Raw genomic sequence first — 23,481 nt, forward strand, 5'->3', positions numbered from 1 at the left:
CAGAATATCAGCTGAAGGGATACGAAGCATCGAATATGACAATCCTTCAACGATGAACTCTCTCAAAGTAAATTGCCTGCACGGCATTTCTAACCAGTCAAGAAATTAAGCAGATGAGCTTAATTTACCATGGCACACCTGGCAATCAAAGTAAGTACACCGTAAAAGTGAGACTAAACCCGAACCTAAATAAATGAACATGATTATATTTATTGAAGGAAAATCCATAATAACTAGGTAATAATAAAGCTGAATACTGAAATAACATATGGAATTATGACATTGCTGAAACATTAAATGAATTTCAACATATTAATCAATTGTTGTAATTCATTCAACGAAACCATAAATCATAACCCTAACACTAGAAACAGAGTGAATAGTAACATCATTGCACATAATTAACAACTGTATTAAATGGATGACAAGGTTGAATAATTAATGGCTTTTATTGCATAAAAGACATAAGAACCAAAAGGGTAATATAATAACCGAATTTTCCGCTTCTATTTTTTTCTTTTTCACATAATCCACAAAAGGATCCCTAAAATTAATAACCAATCTACTAACAGCAATTTCACATTTCATTCAATGTGCTACTAGAATGTTATTATTGGAACTATTTTCACTTCCACTAATCAAATCCATACCCTGGCCGGGTGAATCCAGGCCAGTTCCTGAGAAGTTCGGGCCAGAGACAAAAACAGCTCTAGCAGCCATAAGCTTCTTCCTTTGAGGGCAACGTGGGCCGTAGATCCGGCTCGAGAAGAACGAGGGAGAGGACGGAGGGCCGTTGATCTGCGTAGGTGAACCAGGGGAAGTAGCTGAGGGAGAACGGGACGGAGAAGCACAGATCTGAGCCTGGACGACCGATTTAGTGACTCGGTGAGTACGGGCGGCGCTGATACGCGAGTCTCTGAGTTGAGCCAACGCGCCAGGCTTCAAGTAGCGGAGGTACGCCTCCCTGCTTTTGGGTGACGAGTGTCTCCTGAGGCGGCGCTCCATTTTTGCGCAGTTACAACTATAGATACAAGTATAAATATGTATAGAGAGGGAGAAAGAGAGAAGGGGAGTTAGAGAGGGAGAAGGGATAGAGTTTAATAGGTGGGGTTGGGGTAAGAGGCGGGAAGACAATGGAGGGAAGATTGTGTAGAGAGAGAAAATGGGGGTTTCAAAATGTGAATAATGAAAGAGGCGCGGAATGCTACAAAAATTGGACCATTTTTTATGGAAGTTTGGACAGGTACTTGAGCTTTGTTTGGATAGCTTCAAAAGTAAATAAAAGTGCCTTTTAACCGTTTGATTTCCATTATTATAAGAATAAAAATAAAAAATATAGTCGTTATAAGATCAATATAAGAGAGAAAAATTCAAATTGGTGACTTGATATAATGGATAATAGTCATATTTTTCATTTTTTTTTTGCCAAAAAATGAGAAACAAACAATACCTAAGTTTTTATTTACATACATGTTTTGATTGAGTTACATTTTTCTTACTTTCAAATGAAAAATTCTTATTTGAATAGTAATTTTTATTGTTGAAATTAGTACTTTTTTAAAAAAATTATAAATAGTAGAAATAATATTTTATCTTGAAACTTACATTTTTACTTATGAACAAAAACACTTAGACCCCGTTTGATTGCACGAAATTTTCCATAAAATTTGGAATTCGAATTTCAACTTTCACTTTTGGCCTGTATTGATTGACAAAATTTTTCAGAAAATTGATTTTCCATGAATTTCTAGGTACAACACCTTAAAGCGTGATTTTCCATATTTTATTTTCCTAAAGGTAGGTGGTTTTCGATTTTCCACCTTTTTTTTTTTTTGCTTTTTTTTTTATAGTTGGCAATGGGAACAAATTTTAAGAACAATTATAAAAGTGGATATCCCTGAAATTGACAATTTTCATGGAAAATAAAGTCAAACGAATACCAAAATATAGATGATTTTTTTATCTTTTTTTTCCTTTTTTTTTTGTTGGCAATGGAAACAAATTCTAGGAACAGTGGTAGAAGTGGATATCATTTAATTTGACAATTTTCATATAAAACAAAATCAAACGAACACCAAAAAAACTTTTACTTCAACATTTTCCACGTAAAAAATTATACCAATCAAACACAATAATTTACAATTTCCAGGAAAACGATTTCTATGTAATTCAATTCCCTGAAATTCATTTTCTTTCCACCCAAATTCCATTTTCGCAATCAAACAGACCCTTATAAGAAAATTACATATTTTCAGTAGTAATTTATTTGCCCTTGTTTGGACTCCATTTTTATTTTTATTGTAAAAAAATACATTTTTATCTTTCTTATTTTCATTACATGTTTTTCAATAAAATATTATTACACATGAATCCAAAATTTTTTCCTTATTTTTTAATCATATATTCTTCTAAAAATCACTATTTCAAAACATATTTTTCCAAAAAAAATCTATTTTTAATGAAGTCCAATTAGGGATTGTTAAAATCAGTCATTTAGGTCTCATTTGCAATTGACATTAAAGTCCCAATTTATTTTTTTTTTGTCAAATAATCCGATGTTAAACTAAAATAAATTTGTTGAAGAATCTTTGAAAACAATTAAATTGCTGTAAATCGCAAGTTTATTAGTGAATGACAATTATATCATTGTCACCCTATAAATTATTACTGTTGTATCCCTGATTTTTTCTATAATATAGTGTTTTGGTTTTTAATAAAACATACAAGTCTATTGAATCCTCTCTATTTTATTCTCTTTTCTTTCTTTTCATAACACGCTATCAGTACGACAGTTTAATTTTCCAAAATTTAATGAAGGTAGTAATTTTTTATAAACATAAATATTTATCAAGTGACCAAAATTAATTTGATAACAAGTGAATTTTTCTACGTACATATACATCAAAACGATGCTGCTTCATCTTCTACTTCTTATATGATTTTTTGCTTATACGCAAATCTACAATGATTATTTCATTATATGCATAATAATTATCTCATCTTATTTATGGTCTATATGCATGTTTTAAAGATTTTTTTACTAAAAGCATTTTTGGTAATTAATTGTGGTACATAAATTCATATAACGTCTACATGGTAATTAAATAATTTTAAATGTTCTACTATAAACTTTATATTAATAATTTATTATACTGTTACTTTTGAAATAACACAACAATATAATAAATATTCTAAAAGAATATTATATTCTCCTAAAAAGTATGAATTATAATTTTCAAGATTCCAAAATAATATTGACACGTTGCTCCTGAAAAAGCACGACTTTATAAATATTATATTTTCATAGAAAATATCCTCTCGAAGAGTTAACGTTTTCTAATAATAATTTGCTGTTACTTCACAAGTAGCACATTATTTTTTACGTTTTAATAATATTTTATTTGCTCTCAAATAGCATAATTAAAATATGTTTTTACCCTCAAAGAGTATATTCTTATACAATTTATTATTTTAAATATTAATATGTCATTGCTCCTGAACAGTATAACACTACGATTCAATATTTCAGAAGAATATTTTCTTGAAGAAGCGATAATAAAATGCAACGTGCTCTTGAAATAACACATGTTTTGAAAAATATATCATTCGTAATTCATGAATTTGTGTTTATCCTTGAAAAAAAAAATACAACATGTCATGTAAACATTGATCACTATATGATTATATAATGTTTAATCATAATATTTGAAATTAAATAATTGATTTATATCTTATATTGAACTAGAAGTTCAATTTGATTGACATAACCAGTTAGATCATCACTGGATCAACAATAGTGCAAAATCAATATTCAAATAAACATCCAACAAGGAACCAAAAGATTTTTCTATCTAATGAATTCCTATATGTTATTTGTTCTTTTTGTTGAAAATTGATCATTAAACATCACTATCTAACATAGAGACCGAATTATGTGTACTTCTGAATATTAATCAACATGATAAATGTTGTTACATCATCCTCCATGTAGATCATCTAAAAATTATTTGTATCTAATAAATTTGATACATATATTAGATAATTGCATAGTATTCGCAAGCTGAAATTTACGAAATTACTGCTCAAATTTTAAATTATAAGCATAATTTTCAAATTATATAATCAACACTTGTCTTGTTAATGCTAGTGGGCATAAATCTCAACATTTTAATAAATATTTGTTGGGATGTCGATAAATGATTTAACACTATTATTTGTTAAATACTTCCAAATAATTTAACCGAGCACAACATATTTTCCATTTTTATTTAGAAAATTTTATTATGCATCATGCCAATATCATAGTTCTTCCTATTATAATTAGCTTATGGTCAGAGCCTATTTCCATTTAATTATTTTGATAGTAAAATATATATATATATATAATTGAACCATCACGATGCATTGAAATGGAAAATAAAGAATGTTGAGAATAAATGTGTAGTTTGAGCACTTATCCTAAATGGGCGATATTTTATAACGCTGAAAAAATTATTGTCAATTTGATTGGACAATTCTCTCGACATTAGGGGGTGGAATTATGAAGTTGAAAATAATATATAAATCAATCATCATCTAAATCCTGACAAAATACCATTTGAACCAGAATTTCGAAAGATACTTTATTTAGATGCATTTATTGATAAAAAGGATAAACGATATCTCATGCACTAGTTTTAAATGCTCCAACACAAATTGATATCCTATGAGGACAATTTGTTAGTACTATATTTGATATATTTTTTACATGCCTAAAGTGTGATAGTGTCCGATTCTAATACAAAACATTTTCAAGCGAAAATGGAGCAATTAACTAATATGGTCCCATCAAGAAGATATATACTCTTGATGAGTATTTAGACATAACAAATTATAAAATCGTAGAAGGGGTATAAGTACACGAAATAATGAAATTTGAGATATCTCAATGAGTTATGTTATAATATTTGATATATTTTCGACATGCTTGCAGCGTGATAGCGTTCAGTTGAAGAACCAAAAAAATAAAAATCAAATGAAAATGAAAATGTAGTAATTAGTAAAGATGATATCATTATGGAGACATATACTTTTGATGTGTATTTAGACATAATAGATTATAAAATCTTAGAAAAAGTCCGGATACCTGAAATAATGAAATTTAAGATATCATAATAAGTTATGTCATTATGTTTGATATATTTTTGACGTGTCCGAAGCGTGATGGTGTTCAATTCTAAAAATTGAGCAATTAACAAAGATGGTCTCGTTAAAGAGACATATACTCTCGATGAGTTTTAGACATAATAAATTATAAAATATTAGAAGAGGTTCAAGTACCTGAAATAATGAAATTTGAGATATCTCAATAAGTTTTGTCATTATGAGAAAACAAATTGAATCGAAAAGGAAAAGTATCAACGACAATTTTGCACAAGATATACAGCATTATAGAGCAATGAATCAAAATAAATACGTTGAAAATATATCGATTGAAGTAATGATAGACCAAAAGAAATGAAAACGTGTGGTGTAATCACCTTAACGAATATTTGTTGAATGAAGACTGTAAAAATTACGATATCTATCCATGTGTTTTTATAAAGAAAACAAATATTAGATTTGGAATTGTGGCAATTATGTTGATTATTTAAATTTAATTGTAACTCTTGAAGAGTTCAATAAAACTGACGATTATTTAAAAAATGAATTTGAGATGAAAGTTTTGAGAAAAATCAAATTCTGTCTTGGGTTTCAAATTGAATATTTCTCAAAAAAATCATTTGTTCATCAATTTATATATATAGACAAAGTCTTTAAATTTTTTTATATGGATAATGTGTATCAATGGACATTATCTATGATTGTTCGATCACTTGATGTGAAAAACATTCATTTCATCTACTTGAAGATGGGAAAAAAAGGTTCTTGATCTTGAAGTATCATATCTTAGTGCAATTGGAGCATTCACTTATCTTAGAAACTGCACTTGGCTCGACATAATTTTTTAGTAAATTTACTTACAAGATATAGCTCTACACTAACTGAAAGACATTGGAATGGTGTTGAAAATATTTTTTGTAACCTAAATGATACTATTGATTTGTGATTATTTTATTATCAAAAGTCAAGAGCTACTTTAGTGGGATATGCAGATGCAGATTACCTCTCAGACCTACATAAAGTTAAATCACAAGCAGGTTACGTGTTTACATATGAAGGAACGATTAAATCATGAAGAAATGTGATGCAATTATTGACAACGATATCTTCAAATCATTTTGAAATTATTACAATCCACGAAGAAGGTTGAGAATATGTATGGTTGAGAAACATGACCTATCATGTCCAAGTATCATACGGGTTAACTTCATCAAATGATAGTCCAATAATTTTGTATAAAGACAGTGCAGCTTGTATAGCCCAACATAAATGAGGCTCTATTAAAATTGATAAAACGAAGCATGTTTCTCCAAAAAATTTCACACACTTGAGCTTCAAAAGAATAGCGATACCGATGTCCAACAAATTCGTTCAAGTGATAACGCGATCGATTTATTCACAAAAGCATTGTCGATATCTACATTGAAGAAATTGGTTCATGAGAATGAAATACATTGATTCAAATATTTTCAGTGATCAATATCAGGAGGAGTGACTATACTATTTTTCCTTCACTTAAGTTTTATCCTACTGGACTTTTCTAGTAAGGTTTTAATAAGGCAATATTTATTTTTAATACTTCAAAATATCTGCATTCCTTTTCTTTCATTTGATCTTTTTGTCCAATTAAATTTTTATCAGACAAGATTTTAACTAAGCGAATATTTTGTAACATGTCATTTCAGGAGAGGGTTGTAAAATGGTAAGTTTATTAATGAAAGACAATTATACCCCCACAATCATATAAATTATTATCATTATATCACTAATAGTTTCCTATAAATATAGGGCTATGGTTCTTAGTATACCACACACACCAGTCTATTGACTTTTCCTCATTTGTTTCTCTTCTCTCTTTTCATAACTTAAGCTACTTGTATAGAAATATTTTTTTCACGTTTGTTTGCAGAAATACATGTCACCTCAACATCTATTATCTAAAAAAATCGTACAAGTAGAGAAATTACCAAAATGGCATCTTCTCAATTTTTATTTGGCAACCATATATCATTAATAAAACATCAATTTGAACCATAACAACTAAATCAATTTTTTTTTTTTATATCCTAGATTTGTCAATATTCTAACATATTATAGCCCCTGTTTACACCCCCCCTCCTTTAAAAAAAAAAAAAAAAAATTAATGTTTGGAATAGTATTTTTTTTTGCAAAATGTGTGGTTGAAAAAGAAGGAAAAATTTCGTTTACCTTTAATATTATTTTATGAAAAATTTTGTGGTAGAAAATAAGAAAGATAAAAAAAAATGAAAGAGAAAGGGGTCAAACAGGTGCATAGATTTGAATACTATTCTACCAAATGATTTGCATTTTATTTCAAAACTTCATAAATTTTGAGACTCAATAGATATTATCATTTTTCTTAAATAACTGTATTATATACATTGTCTTTGAAATTACAATACTAGTAATGATGCCAAAAAATGAACAATACGATAATCAATAATTTTATACATGCACATCAATGAATCACTTTTTTTCAGTGTTCTAAAAATCTCGTCTAGGCTCAAATCTTGGACAAAACGTCTCACTTCGAGCCTAGACGCTTTTTTTTTTTCAATTCCAAAATGGCTGAATTTTTTCCTTATTTTCCTTCGTCTTTCGTAGACACATTTTATTAGTTTTTTTTTAATTCTTTTATTTGAATTTAGCTTATTATTTAAAAAAAAATCATTTGACTTTAATTCCAAGTTTAAAAGATTTTAGCTATATAAAAATAAAAAATGACTTTATTTAAATAGTTAAATAATATTTTAAGTTACAGTGTTATCTACATTATGTAATTATGATTTTGAAACTCATTTTATTACAAATTTAAAAAAATGTATATGAAATTGCTATAAATTTATTAAGTAGGACTCTTCTAGTTGAAAATCAAAACGATGAAAAATATTCTAATGTTTGCATTTCGAAAACTTAAAAATTGTATAATTGGCTAATTGTAGGAGTCATTAAGTAAAAATTGTATTTTATAATTTTAAATATTTAATATATTATTTAATTATTAAATAAATTTTTAAATAATTACAATTTTAAAAAAATATTATAAATAAGAAAACGCCTTTTTTATGTCTAAGCCTTGCTTAGGCTCACTTAAGCTCTTAAAGTTTGAAATTTTGACTCCACATCTGGTCACGTTTTATACTTTTTAGAACACTATTTTTCTTTTTTTTTTGTTAACATGTAATTTTAAAACACGTAACTATTCTAAAATAAATGTTTGTCAAGCACTAATCTGATTCTTCCATTGGCTGTTCCATATACAACATAATTGCATCTAATTTTCTTAAAAGTACATCAACACCAACCAAACCAGGCTGTATTCTCAGTTAAAATTAGTAAAATTAATTCATTTTAAAATTTTACTCGTTTTACTTGTTAACAAACATGCTTAATGTATTGCTTTCATTAGATCTTTAATAAAGTTCTTTATAAATCTAAATACGTTCGTGAATGAACGAGATGCTCGTAAAAGTAAAATGGGTCATAGATAGATATCATAAAGTAGTTATTTAATGATTAAAAATTTACTAGTAAAGAAAAATCTACATGCAATTACTGCTATGATACCGAGTTGCAACACCACAATTCTTAAAATTTGAATTGTTACTAACACGTACATGAATTTCTATTTTGATGCTTTAGAGCATTGCATTACGACAATATTTATTCGACCAATAAAATGAACTCGGATTACTATGAAATTTTTAACGGAAATCCTAGAACTTATTCAAGTTTAACATACTAAAAATTCATGATTTGAATCGATCATTTAGAAACTAAAACTTGTCATCTTATCGAGTGCAAAATTTCGTTATCGGGTAGACACAGTATAACTTACTAGAAGTACCATGACTACATCTAAAGGTCTTCGATTAACGCAATTCTAAGTGTTACGTACAAAGAACTCGAGTTGGGGGGGGGGTCCAAAACCCCAATAGTCTAGTCCAAAAATTCGATGAATTTGTCATACAACGATAATTTGAAAGAGGATAGAAATCTGGAAAATACTATTTTCATTCGCTATGGACTTCTAAGTTCTGACATAAAAGTTCAAGACGGTTAGATGGAAAAGTGAATATTATCAGATCAGACTAGGCTAGTGAATATTTTGAAAAATATGATGAAATTGGACAACACCAAATCCATTTGCCGAATTCCTGAAAAGACATGACATGTATGCGAAGTACACTATTACAAGCAAGTACACTATTACAAGCACACTAAGACATGACTTGAAAGACATAATCATTATCGATGGAAATAGTTAGACGCATGTTAAACAATTTGTCTTTACCCTTCTCTCTCTCTCTCTCTCTCTCTCTCTCTTCTTCTTCCTTTTTTTTTTTTTCCTAGTAAAACAGTTCAAAAACTCATTTTTTTGAACATTGGATTGGAAGGAAACATAGTTTAAGCTATCTGAATGTTTGTCATTACCTAACAGAAGAATCATAATCCACGTCAGAAGAAAACTTAAGAACAATTAGTGCATTTTTCATTGGTTCCAAAGCTTTCGAACTTGCAAAGTGCCAACAGTGCAACATGACCAATGAGGTGAAAGAGCTAACTTTCAAACAATCATGCGCCCAATCAATTTCATATAGAACTGGCAATTTATTCTTACTCTCACTATCATTTCTAGAAAAAAATCCAGATGACATTGATTTTATTGTTTTAACCACAGTGCAAAAATGCTAAGTTCATTAAAATTTGTGAAGTGCGAGTAAAGAATCACAAATATGGAAATTCATGAAGTTTGGTTAACTTCTTCTAAAGTTGTTCCACCAATTGTTGAACCGTTAGACAATGGGCACGAATGACAAATGAATGAACAAATATCTCACAATGAACTACTTGTAGATGAGCTCACAACAAATGAATCGTAAGAAATGTTGGGGAATACATATATTATATTCACAAAACGTAACTTACACGCTCACGAAATCGAAACAAGGTTTCGACTTACTGAAATGGATTTTGAGAAACTAATCAATGATCATCGAATCTGACAATTTTCAATCTTGAATTAAAACATGTAATTCTTCATATTGAACCTTACATAAATCATATAAATAAAATTAATCATTTTCTGAAATCAAGTATGAAGAAATGAAATTAGAAATAAGAAAAAATTAGATGTAAGTGATGCGATTGGCCGATGCGAGTATAACTCTCTTCTTAAGATGAATTTGCCCCGCATCGGTGCTTACGATTTTCCGACAATCATCTCCCAAGATACAACGACCACGTCAAGTCATAGGAGAACTCCAAATAACTTCGACTAGCGAACTCAAAAGAAATTCCCTCTCTACCATAATCATGATTTTGATGCAAAAGATAATCAATTCTACAAAGTGTTTTATACATATCAAAGTGTAAAATATGGAATTGAATGAAATTCTAAATAAATAAATCCAAACATATGGGGTCAATATATATATGTTGAAAAAGTTTGTCTCAAAAGACACAATCTCTGGAAGAGACACAACCATTAAAATTAGTCTCTGTATTTAAAAAGACACGTCTCTTGAAAAATGATAATGCCAAAAATCATAATCTTTCATATAGAAAGACACATTTTCAGGCAAATAATTTTTAAAATATTCCATAATATTCTACGTACTTTTCCAATAATTCACGTATTTAAATGAATTAAATTTGGCTTAATTTTCCATTCACCAAATAATACAAAAATTTCAGCAAAATTTCAACAATCCCTCACATGAATGAAAATTAATACAAATATCTATGCAGACACTAGTAGAGAGAGAGAGAGAGAGCGAAAAAACAATGCATCAGGGATGGTAGCTTCTGGCCTTGAACCTCCCTTAGTGAAATATCATCGGACTTACTCGACTAATTGGTGAACGTGGTGTTTTGAACCATTCAACCTTTATTGTAAGCCAAGACAATGATACTCACACAATGTCTTCCCTAAACCGTTCATGAGCCCTGAACCCTTCTTGATTCTGCGAGTGTTTAGAGAATTTAAGCCTTAAATAATTCTCATCGAGCGGCCCACTTCACACTCACATAGGTGACCTCCTATCAAGAGTATTCTGCCCTACTCCACTCGACTTAATCAAAATATAAGAATCATTAAAAGATTATCTTAACCTCTTGCAACTTTGCAGAAAGCATTTTAGTATCATAAGAATGAGTTATAAAGTTATTTTCCTTAGTGCTTCATGGAATCCTCAAAACTCAATTGTCCCTTTGAACCAAGATCTTGGGATATCCAGTCAATAAGGTAGGGTTACCATTACAAAGACTCTAACGTAGGAGGCTTCAATTCCATTCCTTTCGATATTTAGTATACTTAATCTCTCGGTAAATCTCTTAAAGGTACCACAAGTTTATATCATTGAGATCAACTGCTTAATGATATTATGTCTATGACTTATACGTCTAGATCTACCATTACATGTGACTAGTATCTTATCAAATGTTGCTAGCCAACGATCGATTTCATTTAATAGATACAAATTGTCACCACCAAGAAATCTTTTCATGAAATTACACTCTTTTTATTAGTTTTATCTAAAATTTTATCAATTTCAAACAAGATTGAAGGAATTCTATCAATTATTACACTAGTAAGTCATATTTACCAAGTGGACTTCATACATGGGTATTCAAATATCATCCTTAAAGCATTGCAATGCATTCGAACTTTATGAATATTGTCCAATATTCCATTTGTTCTTATATATCCAAACAATGGTCATGATCAGCTTTCATCCCATTTAATCCACTTTAGACTTAGTGTATGTCATCCTTATAATTAGTATAAGAGTTTTCTATCTTTACACCTTTATAGATATCTTTCTATGATTATAAGATAGAAGTAAATATAACTGTTAAACTGAGTTACCTACACAATTCCTCAATTAGGAATACATATGCAATCTAGTAATGTTGCATCCACAGGTTTTGAACTTTTCATTCAAGTTCACGAGCATTTATGATAGCCCCCCACATCTTTGGGTTACAATTGAACTTAGAATTCAACAACTCTTTCATAGTTCAGTTCATTTATCTCATAGATAATATTCATATCGAGTGGTTCGTGAAAGTTTAAGTACTTTCAAAATAGTGGTTGTCGACTCACAATTTATTTCAATTAAAGTTCCATTTAACGTACTTCAATCCAATTATTTTAATTTGATCATTTAAATTAAATCTAGGCCATCATATAGATCAACAATACTTTCCAAGTATAAACCAATTTAATTGGTCTCACGATTGAAGTCAATTTTAACAGTGAAGATGACTAAGCACTTGATTCATAAGAATTGCAACTTCTCAAAACATATGTAACTTATCACATTATAGTTTCATTTCATGTTAAATAATAAGGTACATATTTACCTTATTCACCATATTAAAATTTGAACGAACGAATCAACCATAGGTTGAAAAGTTGTGTTCTCAAGAGACATAACCGTACAAAAGGACACACCTCTTGAATTAATTTCTACGAAGAGACACGCCAATTGGAAAATAATCATACCAAAAGTCATAATTATTCATATGAAAAGACACATTTTCATTTCAATTGATTCTAGAATATTTCATAATATTCTTCACAATTTTTGCATAACATGGTTTTTATCCTTAACAAAATGAATATCATTTTACAATCATTATACCCAAGGATATCTGGCACTACCATCAACTATAAACACCATTTGAGCTCTATGAAATATTTACATATCCAAATAATTGGACAAGCATTTTACTTTAAAATAATTTGCCATCAAAATGTTACCCATTTAACCATATGGGTCCAACCAAAGGAACATACAATTTCCTCCATGAGATTAAAAAAAAAAAAATTTCCATGCAATTGTACTTGTTCAAATTCATGGAAAGACACACATTGGTAGTCATGCATTTTTGGCCATTCAACCATAGGACCGTTATCTATCATTTACTGAATTAAATGAATAATAAAAATCCATATAAAACTTATCTGTAGTTCTTCAATCCAAATAATGCATGCAACCCAGGATCATCAATGAACTTATAATTATTTGTATTACAGGTTATTCCAATAACATAATTATGGACACTTGATGACTTCTTTGTATAGAGCCATTTTTACATATCAGGGATGTAGGTGCATCATATTGTCATGCAACTAATTATCATACAACCTTTGGCCCCTAACCATCATCTAATGTTATCATATTAATTGAAAAGGTGCCAGAAAATAAACTACCAACATTTAAAATTGGAAACGTTCCGAATGCACATGATAATAGGAATGCAAAATCTTGATGACTTTTATGATACAGAGCACAAAAGTCACTTCTGCTATAAATTCAAATGTACACATCGTTCCATTTCTTTAAAGGACGCGTTATTCCATACACATGCACCATCAAGCATACAATTATTGGTTTAGATATAATATGCCGCAGTCAACGTGGTTTATACAATATCACGATCCTTATTGCAAATATAATTTTATAAGCACACAACAAAATTTATTGTTACGAGAAGTTCAAGAAACTCAGCCCACTTCAATCAACAAAAATTACGAAATAATAGACTGTAAAAATCTGAAATGAAAGAAAATGCTGAAAACACGAGAACACGGTATTTTCGCCCTAAGGCAAGAGGTTCGGAACTTTGTTCCTAATCCCCTTTTGTGCTTCCACCTCCGGAAGAATTTATTGCATTAACCAAAATCATGAACCGTCCAAAGAGTTACAAATCTAAGCCCCAGCCAAGAATCACTCAAGATTTCGACAGCCCTCAAGCCACTCACAATATTTGCTATAACAGTTTACTCAAGAACATCAGTTCGCTCAAGAACAAAATATGAAATCGACCCATACACAAATCACCCAAGATAAGTACTACACGATTTCAGAAAGTAGAATCAACATCTACAAAAATTCTATACAAATATTTGAGGTAAAACTATGGCACTCAGATTATTAAAGAATAAGATGAAGAATTTCTTCAGCCGAGAGAGAGAAGTCGAGAGACGAAGAGAAAAAATGAGAATCTACCAAAACAGGAGCCAAAGACCCGTATATAATAAGTCTCTAGAAAGTCTCCATCCAATGGCCAAGAAGTTGACACTTGTCAAAAATCTGGGCAGCCCATTTAAATAAGAGAAAAGCGTGTTTCGGTAGCTTCAGTTTTCTTTCAATATGGTTTCTTTCATTTAATGTAAAAACTAGCCAAAGTCAATGGTCAGCTAGTCAACCTTCCACATCATTGTGCCACAAATCCTCACAATCTCCACCTTGGAACAATGATTCCAGTTTTATGCAATAACTTCTCCAGACATGGTATCATTTGCACTTATTCCTGATACACAAATCAGCAATCGTTAATATTCAAATGTTTTAAACAGTCTAAAAACTTGTTTAAAGGCAGCACTTTAGTTCCAACATCAGTAGTATTAAAATGGGTAGAAATCTTTTCAAGTTTAACAACACCTTGAGAAATTACATCTCTAATAAAATGAAAATTTCACATCAACATGTGTAGATCTATTATGTAGCACAAGATTTCTACTCAAATATATAGCAGATTGACTATCAGAATGTAAGACAACATCATTTATGAAACTAAATTATTTTAGAAGTCCTTTTAGCCAAATTCTCTCTTTAATTGCATCAGTAGCAACTATATATTCTGCTTCAGTTGAAGATAATGCAACAATCTTTTATAATTATGATTTCCAACTTATACAAGAATTACATAAAGTGTATACATAGGTAGAAGTCGATTTTCTGTTATCCCTATCACCTGCATAATCAGAATCAGTGAAACCCCTCAAGATAACACCCTCAGATTGTTTTCTACACTCAATTCCTAGGTCCCAAGTTCCCTTAATGTATCTTAGAAGCCACCTCATCGCTTCCCAATGAACCTCACGAAGATTAGACATGTATATACTCAATACACTTATTGCAAATGCCAAATCAAGTCTATAACAAATCATTAGATACATAACTGGCCCCACAACATTATAATATGGCACTCTAGCCATTCTTTCAAACTCTTCTTCAGTTTTGGGACATTGATCATTAGATAATTTGAAGTGATTAGCTAAAGGTAGACTCACACTTTTAGCATCGGACATTGCAAATCTTTCAAGTATTTTCAAAGCATAAGATTTTTTATTTAGGCTTAGTGTGCCCTCTCTTCTATTTCTTTTAATTTCGATACCTAAAATTTTTCTAACAGGACCTAAATCCTTCATTTCAAATTCAGATTTTAATTTGTCTTTAATTGACTTTATTTCCTTTATGTCATGACTTGCTAAAAGCATGTTATCCACATAAAGTAGAAGATAGAGTAAATTCTCATCTCCATTTCCTTTACAATAAAGACAAGTATCGAAATTATTTCTTTTAAAACCAAGTCCAAGCACAAAAGTGTCAAATCTCTTGTACCATTGTCTTGGAACTTGTTTTAAACCATAAAGTGATTTTTTAAGAAGGCATACTAAGTCTGAATTTTTATTCACTTCAAAGCCTTTAGGTTGTTCCATAAAAATGGTTTCTTCAATATCTCCATTTAAAAACGAAGTTTTTACATCTAATTGATCCAATTCCCAATTAAATTGAGCTGCTAGGGCAAGTATAACTAACAGTCGTAAATTTTACAACGGGGAAAAATATTTCATTAAAGTCCATCCCCTCCTTTTGAGCAAAACCCTTAGCCACAAGTCTTACCTTGTATCTAATGTCATTCTCATCTTTTTCACCTCTTTTGATCTTATAGATCTACTTGCAATCTATAACTCTCTTTCCTCTAGGTCTTTTAACCAAGGTCCAAGTTTTATTCTTTCTCAACGATTCCATCTCATCATGCATTGCTTCTAGCCAATGCTTAGAGTCCTTACTACTCATAGCATCTTTATAGGACTCAAGTTCATTCTCAATAAACCCCTGAGCAGTGAGAAGATATATTTCATAATCAAATCTCACTGGTAGTCTTATTTCTCTCCTTTCTCTATCTCTAGCAAGTTGATAATCATTTAAAGGTTGATTAACCTCAAAATCAGATTCATTTTGATCAGTCTCTTCATCATTTTGAGCCTCAATGTCACTATTTTCAATCTGATCATGTTGTAGATCATCATTATTAACTCGCTCCACCACAATTTCAGTTTCCCTTTTTTCATTTTCAGTCTGACCAAATTTAGTAGTATTGTTTTCAGATTTCAAACAAGGCAGATCAGATTCATTAAACACCACATTTCTACTTATAATGATCTTATAACCTTTGATCTCTCTTACCCAAAGTCTATACCCCTTCACCATAGCCTAAAAACACATATTTAAGGGCACTAGGTTCAAGTTTCTCTTCAGATTGATGTGCAAAGGCTGCACACCCAAATATTTTTAGATTACTCAAATCTACAGGTTTTCCTGTCCAAACTTCTTCAGGAGATTTAAATTGTATAGCACTAGCTGGGCTTCTATTTATGAGATAACTAGCAGTTTTTGCAGTTTTCCCCAAAATAACTTGGGAAGACCAGAATCTAATAACATGCATCTAACTCTCTCAAGAATAGTTCGGTTCATTCTTTCAGCCAAGCCATTTTGTTGTGGGGTGTGTGTTACTGTTCTGTGTCTTAGAATACCATGCACTTTGCACAATTCATCAAATTCATAATTGCAAAACTCATGCCCATTATCAGTCCTCAACACTTTCATCTTTTTATTTGTTTGATTCTCAATCAAGATTTTCCATTCTTTAAAAGCATTAAAAGTGTCAGACTTAAGTTTAAGCAGAAAGAGCCAGTTTTTCCTAGAAAAATCTACTATGATTAAAAGGAAAAATCTGAAACCAGTATGTGTGGGCATAGAAGCTGGTCCCCAAAGATCAGCATGCAAATATTCAAGAATAGACACAGATTTATGCATCCCACGCAGAAATGGTAATCTATTTTGCTTTCCTAGTATGCAATGATCACAAAAACTGAGTTTATCAATTATATCTTTACCAAAGGCACCTTGTTTTTTCAAAATCTGAAGACCTTTGTCACTAATATGACCCAATCTTTTATGCCATAATTGTGACTTATCATTGGGGGCAGAAATTGCTGTTGATGTGGAGTCAAAAAAGACAAGGGAGGATGAGAACGGAACCTTTTCTTATATAACAATAGCAGCTTACGGCAAATTCTGAGGGTTCTTAGTACAAGATTGATATAAGCTATCGAGCGAATTCTTTAGGCCGGGTTCGAAGCATTCTTCAAAGACAGGTACAGTAGTAACTTCTATCTCAGGGGAATAAAATGGATAATCAAACTGCTAAGGTGAGTTTACTCTACCTTTACAAGATGTAAGTTGACTTATATGGTCCCCTTTAGAGTATTACTACTGTCGTTCTCGGGTATAACTTGAGGGAACGAAGGATATCTTTTCCGATCGGGTAGACTGACCAAGCATGGGATGGCTCCTTCCTCACGATCGATGTATTCGACGAAGATGATGGCCCTTTCATACACTTTTCATCCTCACAGACATACCTGAGAACATAAGCAAGAAGATGAGGGAAACTTGGGGAGAAAGGATCCAGGTAATACTGGCGCACGAACGATGTCTTCCTCACTCTGAGTTGCCGACCATGAAGCTCTCCCGTGAGCCCAAAAAGTGGGAGGGAGAGCTGTAATTAGAGAGCAGCTCAAAGAGTGAAGCCAATGGAGATGCTCTTGAAAGTAAGGTAATCCATATCCGCTGCCTGAAATCTCTTCTCAAGAGGTCGATCATCCATAGCAGGGCTTCGACAATAAGTTGAGAGCCCCTCAAAATCTTAATGTATCCCATGTTAATCACAATATTGTTGTTCAAGTCATCTAGGACACCTAAGGATATCAAATTTCTTTGTAGATCAGGAACATACTTGGTTTTATCTAAGATCAATTCATCATTACCATCCAACCTTAAGGTGATTGTTCCTATTCCTTTAACCTGACAAGACATGTGATTACCCATTAACACTTGGCCTCCACTTACATTTTCAAACTCACTAAACCATTCTCTTTTAAGACACATGTGAAAGGTGCAATCGAAGGATCCACTCCTGACTAGGTGGACTGTGTACAGCAACATAAACCTCATCTATGTTGGTCTCATTATTATAGGCTAAAGCACCACCACCATCATTATTAGACTTATTTCTCAAATCATTAAGTCTCTTTCGACAATCTTTGATAAAATGACCTTCACTTAGACAGTAAAAACACTTTTTACCCGTAGTCCTGGTTTTCATTTTATCTTTAAAGTTCACATTCTTTTTGTGTCCGGGTTGCTTATTGAAATTGACAATTTTTGGATTTGTGTTTGGTTTGGACTTAACCATCAAATTTTCACCACTAACAGATTCCCTCTTGTCAAATTTTAACTCTAACTCTTTATTTCTTAATGCATTTATTATCACATCAGTAGTTAGAGTCTCCCTTCCATATTCAATAGCATTTTTGACATCTTTATATTTATCACTTAGTGAATTTAACAAAATCACAGCCAACTGCTCTTTTGAGAGTTTCTCATCACATTCGGCTAGGTCATGGGATAATCTGTTGAATCTATCAATGTTAGCGTCAAGATCAAGAGATGGATCCAATTTGAAACCAAAAAATTGTTTTAGAAGATATACTTTATTAGGCATGGTTTTATTCAAATAAGTATCTTCCAATTTTTTCCACAACTCAGCAGCAGTTTTTGTCTCACCAATTTCTCTCAACGCATTGTCAGACAAATGCAAGAATGTAGAACTCCATGCAATTTCATCAAGTTCAGTTTTCTTAATTTCTTCTTAGGTCATGACTCATCAATGGCTTTAGCACATTTTTGTTGAAGCAAAAGGGCTCGTATTTTCTGGCGCCAGAGACTAAAGTCTCCTTTACCGTTAAATATCTCAAATTCAACTTTAGTTGACATTATTAAAACTCAATTTGATAAAAAACAATGCAGGCAGATCACATACAAAGTCGACAGTATATTCAACTTGTAGGAACTCAAATGTCATACACCATAATCAAATTTATAGTGCACAGTTACAAGTGAGTTATACAATACAGGTTATGCAGTAAGATCTCATCTGTCCATTCACCACATGAATAATCAGTTTACACAAAAAAAAGCAGTGTGTCTAGTCACAAGTATAACATGCCATATACAGTATAATGAACTCATGCAGAAAACATTGTCCAAAATCGTCGACTTAAAAATCAAAACAATTTTCAGATTCCAGACAACTCACGATTTCTAGACAAATGAATTGTCAAGATAAAGTCTCAGATTTAGGGATTTTAAGTCATTTACAAAAGTCTCACAGTATAGACAAATATTATGTATGTAACCCGACAATTATGGGACGAACTCACCAAAATCCGTTATTAGGGTTTCAAGAAACAAACGAGATCAACTGAACCTGTAGAACCCCAAATAATTTTAAACACCTTAGTGGCACTAAGACATGAATATTGGATGGTTAAAGTATACTTCAAATTTTTAGTCTCATTTGACACCCATTTACGACATAGAAAACATTTGATTTGGAAAATTATTTCTAAATAAAAGTTGTAGCTCTTTGAGTTAGCTTTCCAACGCACTTTGAATTACCTCAATCGGATATTGGGAGAATAAGTTATGATAGAAATACTAAAAACTGTACATTATCAACCGACGTACGCGGAATATGAAAAGTCAAATTCCTACACGATTTTCTAGCACCTTCTTAAACCTATAACTCCCATATAAATGACACCCGTATTAATGAGTATTAGGCCCTTCACTTGCCCTTAAGTTGTGAGATTTTCACCTATAAATAGGCCCCAATGCATACACATTTTTCACACCAAGACAAAAGCTTTTAAGCATAAAAGAGAGAGTTTTCAAGTCTAGAAAAAAGAGAAACGAGATGGAGCAAAATTAGCTTTTCCTAGAAGTTTTGGTGCTATCAAGAAGTATTTTTCAAGCATCAATTCTCAACGGAGTGTTTTTTTTTTTGAAACATCAAAAGAGTGCATTTTTCAATAAGGTTCAAAGTATCAATCAAGGTAGGTAAAGGTCCAAAGTGTTAATTCGTGTTAAGTTATAAGTTTCTAGCAAATGAAGATTTATGTTAATGTTTGTATGTCTAATGGTACCTCTGGTACGGCATACACCTCCATGTCTAAAGGTACCTCCGGGTACGGCATGTACTTACGGTCGAGGCGTTGTATTAAGTCATGACTCTACGTGTTTGGGATTCTACCGAAAATCCTACTATGAAAAGGTTTCTAAAGTTACAGTTTTGAAATGTATAGTTTGATCACGAATGCACCAACGATATCTATCGAGTTTTTTTAACTCACGAGTTTAACCTCTTCTCTACAAATTGATATGATTCTACCTTGGGTTTGGATGATGGAAAAGATGGAGAGTGGCGCAACGAGCCCATGGAAAACCCGGTGAACAAGTTATTTAGATTTAATTTTGTGAATGTTTTCAATGTTATTTCTTTAAAGTATTTGAATAACGCTGAACGCGAGAACAAGTTGTGTTTTCTTCAAATAAATTACGTTCCGTATTTTTTTTATTCAGTGTTTTATTTAAAATATTCGAAAGTTTGTTGTTAAAATTATCATTGTAAAAATTAAGCTTCCGCTAGCGTTCCGGTCCACAAGGGGTCGGAGCGTTACAGGGTGGTATCAGAGCACGGTTTAGCCGATTTTGTAGACCAAGTATGTTTTTTTTTAAAAAAAAATGAAAAAGTCTAAAATACTCCATGACATCTTGTATCCATCCATCAACATCATCCTACAGTCCAGGTATGATCAAAGTTAATGTTTTCATGAAAAGACCATGTTATGATGCTTTGCGATGCTATGGTACAACTTATACTTATTTTCAAAGATATACTATGCCAGTTAGAAATGATTTGAAAGATGTGTTTTTTTTTCAAAAGATACACATTGGGCTAGAATTTATAGGTAGAATGTTATGTAACAGTAGCCATTTTTCCAAAAGTGTAAAAAAAAAAGTGTATGATATGTGAAAATGCAACAGATATGGCTCGTAGAACGGCTAGAGCATATAGAGAAGCATTGAACCGTAGAATAGCCATTCAGTCCTATGAGAATTACATGACTGATCTGCTCCGTCCACTTGACAAACATATACATGATGTCTATGAGAAATGCATGACAGCGGTGAACGCTGGAATGGAGATAATGCATATTGAGGCTATAAATAACCTCATACACTCCCTTCTACCTCGATGGTGAAATATTGGAGTCACGGTTAGGGATATAATGCTAGAGGAGCACCCAAATATATTTGAGTTTGAAGTATATTGCCAATCACTCCTAGACCTATGGAGGGAAAACTCAGAACCTCAACCGGATATAGTAATTGAACTTGATGAAGAAGAAGAGCCTGAAGAAGGGAATGATCCTGAGCCCGAGCCACAGGTTGAGATGGACATAGATACCGGACCTGAGGCTGAAGACTCCTTTAGAGATGAGGCTCCACCAAAGAAGATCCGTAGAACTTATAGGGATTAGATTTAAATCCTTGTAACAACTTCCTTTATGTCAAGAAATAAAACTTTATCTTCTTTGTTAGAATTCGAAGTATGAAACTAATAAGAACCTTACGTTTTGTCTAAAGGAAAATGGCCCGCGCAAACCAAACCAACTTGATAAGAGATCTCCTCCAAGCGGTCTAAGACCTTGGCAGGCAAAACCCGAACTAGGCGCAACCCCTACCACTAGCTCCTAATGCTCCTCCAACCCATGCTTCAGTGGTCGAGCAATTTAGAAGACACAAGCCCCCTACCTTCAATGGAGCAGCTGATCCACTTGCAGCCGAGGAGTGGCTTCGCAAGTTGAAGAGAATATTTCTATTAATAGGGTACATGGACGCCCAGAAGGTCCAGTGTGCTGAGTTTATGTTTTTCGGTGATGCAAGCCACTGGTGGGACTTGATGTTAAGGACGAGGACCTCAGAACAACAAGCGAAATTGATTTGGGAGCGATTTAAAGAGGAAGTAATGGACAAGTACTTCCCACAGTCTTTGAGGGATCACAAAGAAGTGAATTTCTCCAACTCAAGTAAAGGACTATGTCCCTGACTGAGTATGAAAGGAAGTTTGACCAACTTTCAAGGTATGCTCCACATCTGGTGGATACGGAGGACAAGAAAGTCAGGAAATTTGAACAAGGGTTGAATCCAGATATAAGTATGATACTTATGTACCATCGTTTCACCTCATACCGTGAAATGCTGGAAAGAGCTCATACCATCTGGTACCAGAAGACTAGCGCCGAGCAACATAGTCAACTGTTCAATCAACCGGATAATGGCAGTATGGGTAAAAGGAAATGGAATGGCCAGGACAAGGGAAAGGGCAAGTGGCAGAACAAGAAAGCTAATGGCGGAGCCAATGCCAACAAGAGCATTGTGCCAGTTATAGAGCCATGTCCTAAGTGTGGAAAGACGCATCATGGAGTGTGTTTGCAAGGGAAGAATGTCTTTTTCAGATGTGGCAAGCTAGGGCATATTTTTAAGGATTGCCCCATATTTACCCCGAAGAAGGATGATAACAATGACCAGAACCAGAAAGGGAAAGCACGAGTTTTTGCAATGACTCAGAAAGATGCAGAGGAAAACTCGAACGTCATAGCAGGTACTTTATTGATAGCCAATACGCCTGCTTATCTATTGTTTGATTCAGAAGCCACACACTCCTTTGTATCGACAACTTTTATGGCTAAATCTAGTATTACCTGTGATAAGTTGGAAGGTACATTAAAGGTTAGCATTCCTTCAGGCAACCCTTTGAGTACTGATAGAATAGCCAAATCAGTAAGTATTGAAGTTGAGGGAAAACCAGTGGAAGTGAACCTATACATGATAGAAATGAAGGATTTTGATGTAATACTAGGCATGGATTGGTTGGGTTGTAATTACGCCACCATCCGATGTAAGGAAAGGGAGGTATCATTTCAGAAACTACGAGAGAAACCATTTTCGTTCCTTGGAATGAAGACAAAACCCCTTATTCGACTAGTATCGGCTTTACAAGTTGAGAAGATGTTGAGAAAAGAAACATGTCAAGGATATTTAGTAAACATCTCAGGAGGGAAACAGGAGACGATAAAGGTTGAAGAGGTACCAATAGTATGAGAATTCGTAGATGTGTTTCCAGAAGATCTATCTGGTATTCCACCAGATAGGCAAGTGGAATTCACCATAGACCTAATTCTTAGAGCGGCACATGTGTCAAAAGCCCCATACTGAATGGCCCCAAAGGAACTACAAGAGTTAAAGAAGCAGTTGCAAGAACTCCTAG

General features: G+C 32.3%; 1 protein-coding gene across 1 annotated transcript; it reads right to left on the minus strand.

Moving 5' to 3' along the window:
* Positions 1 to 422: 422 nt before the first annotated feature.
* LOC111375611 lies at positions 423 to 1,178 on the minus strand. The gene has a single exon (XM_022998465.1). It carries the CDS (start codon positions 1,003 to 1,005, stop codon positions 589 to 591), a length of 417 nt encoding a protein of 138 aa, XP_022854233.1. The 5' UTR covers positions 1,006 to 1,178; the 3' UTR covers positions 423 to 588.
* Positions 1,179 to 23,481: the final 22,303 nt, after the last annotated feature.

The sequence above is a fragment of the Olea europaea genome, chromosome 2 (assembly GCF_002742605.1).
Source record: "Olea europaea var. sylvestris chromosome 2, O_europaea_v1, whole genome shotgun sequence".
In the NCBI taxonomy this organism is placed as follows: Eukaryota; Viridiplantae; Streptophyta; class Magnoliopsida; order Lamiales; family Oleaceae; genus Olea; species Olea europaea.

Coding starts and splice junctions, on each gene's coding strand:
- LOC111375611 (XM_022998465.1), bottom strand. CDS start 1,005: ATGGAGCGCCGCCTCAGGAGACACTCGTCACCCAAAAGCAGGGAGGCG.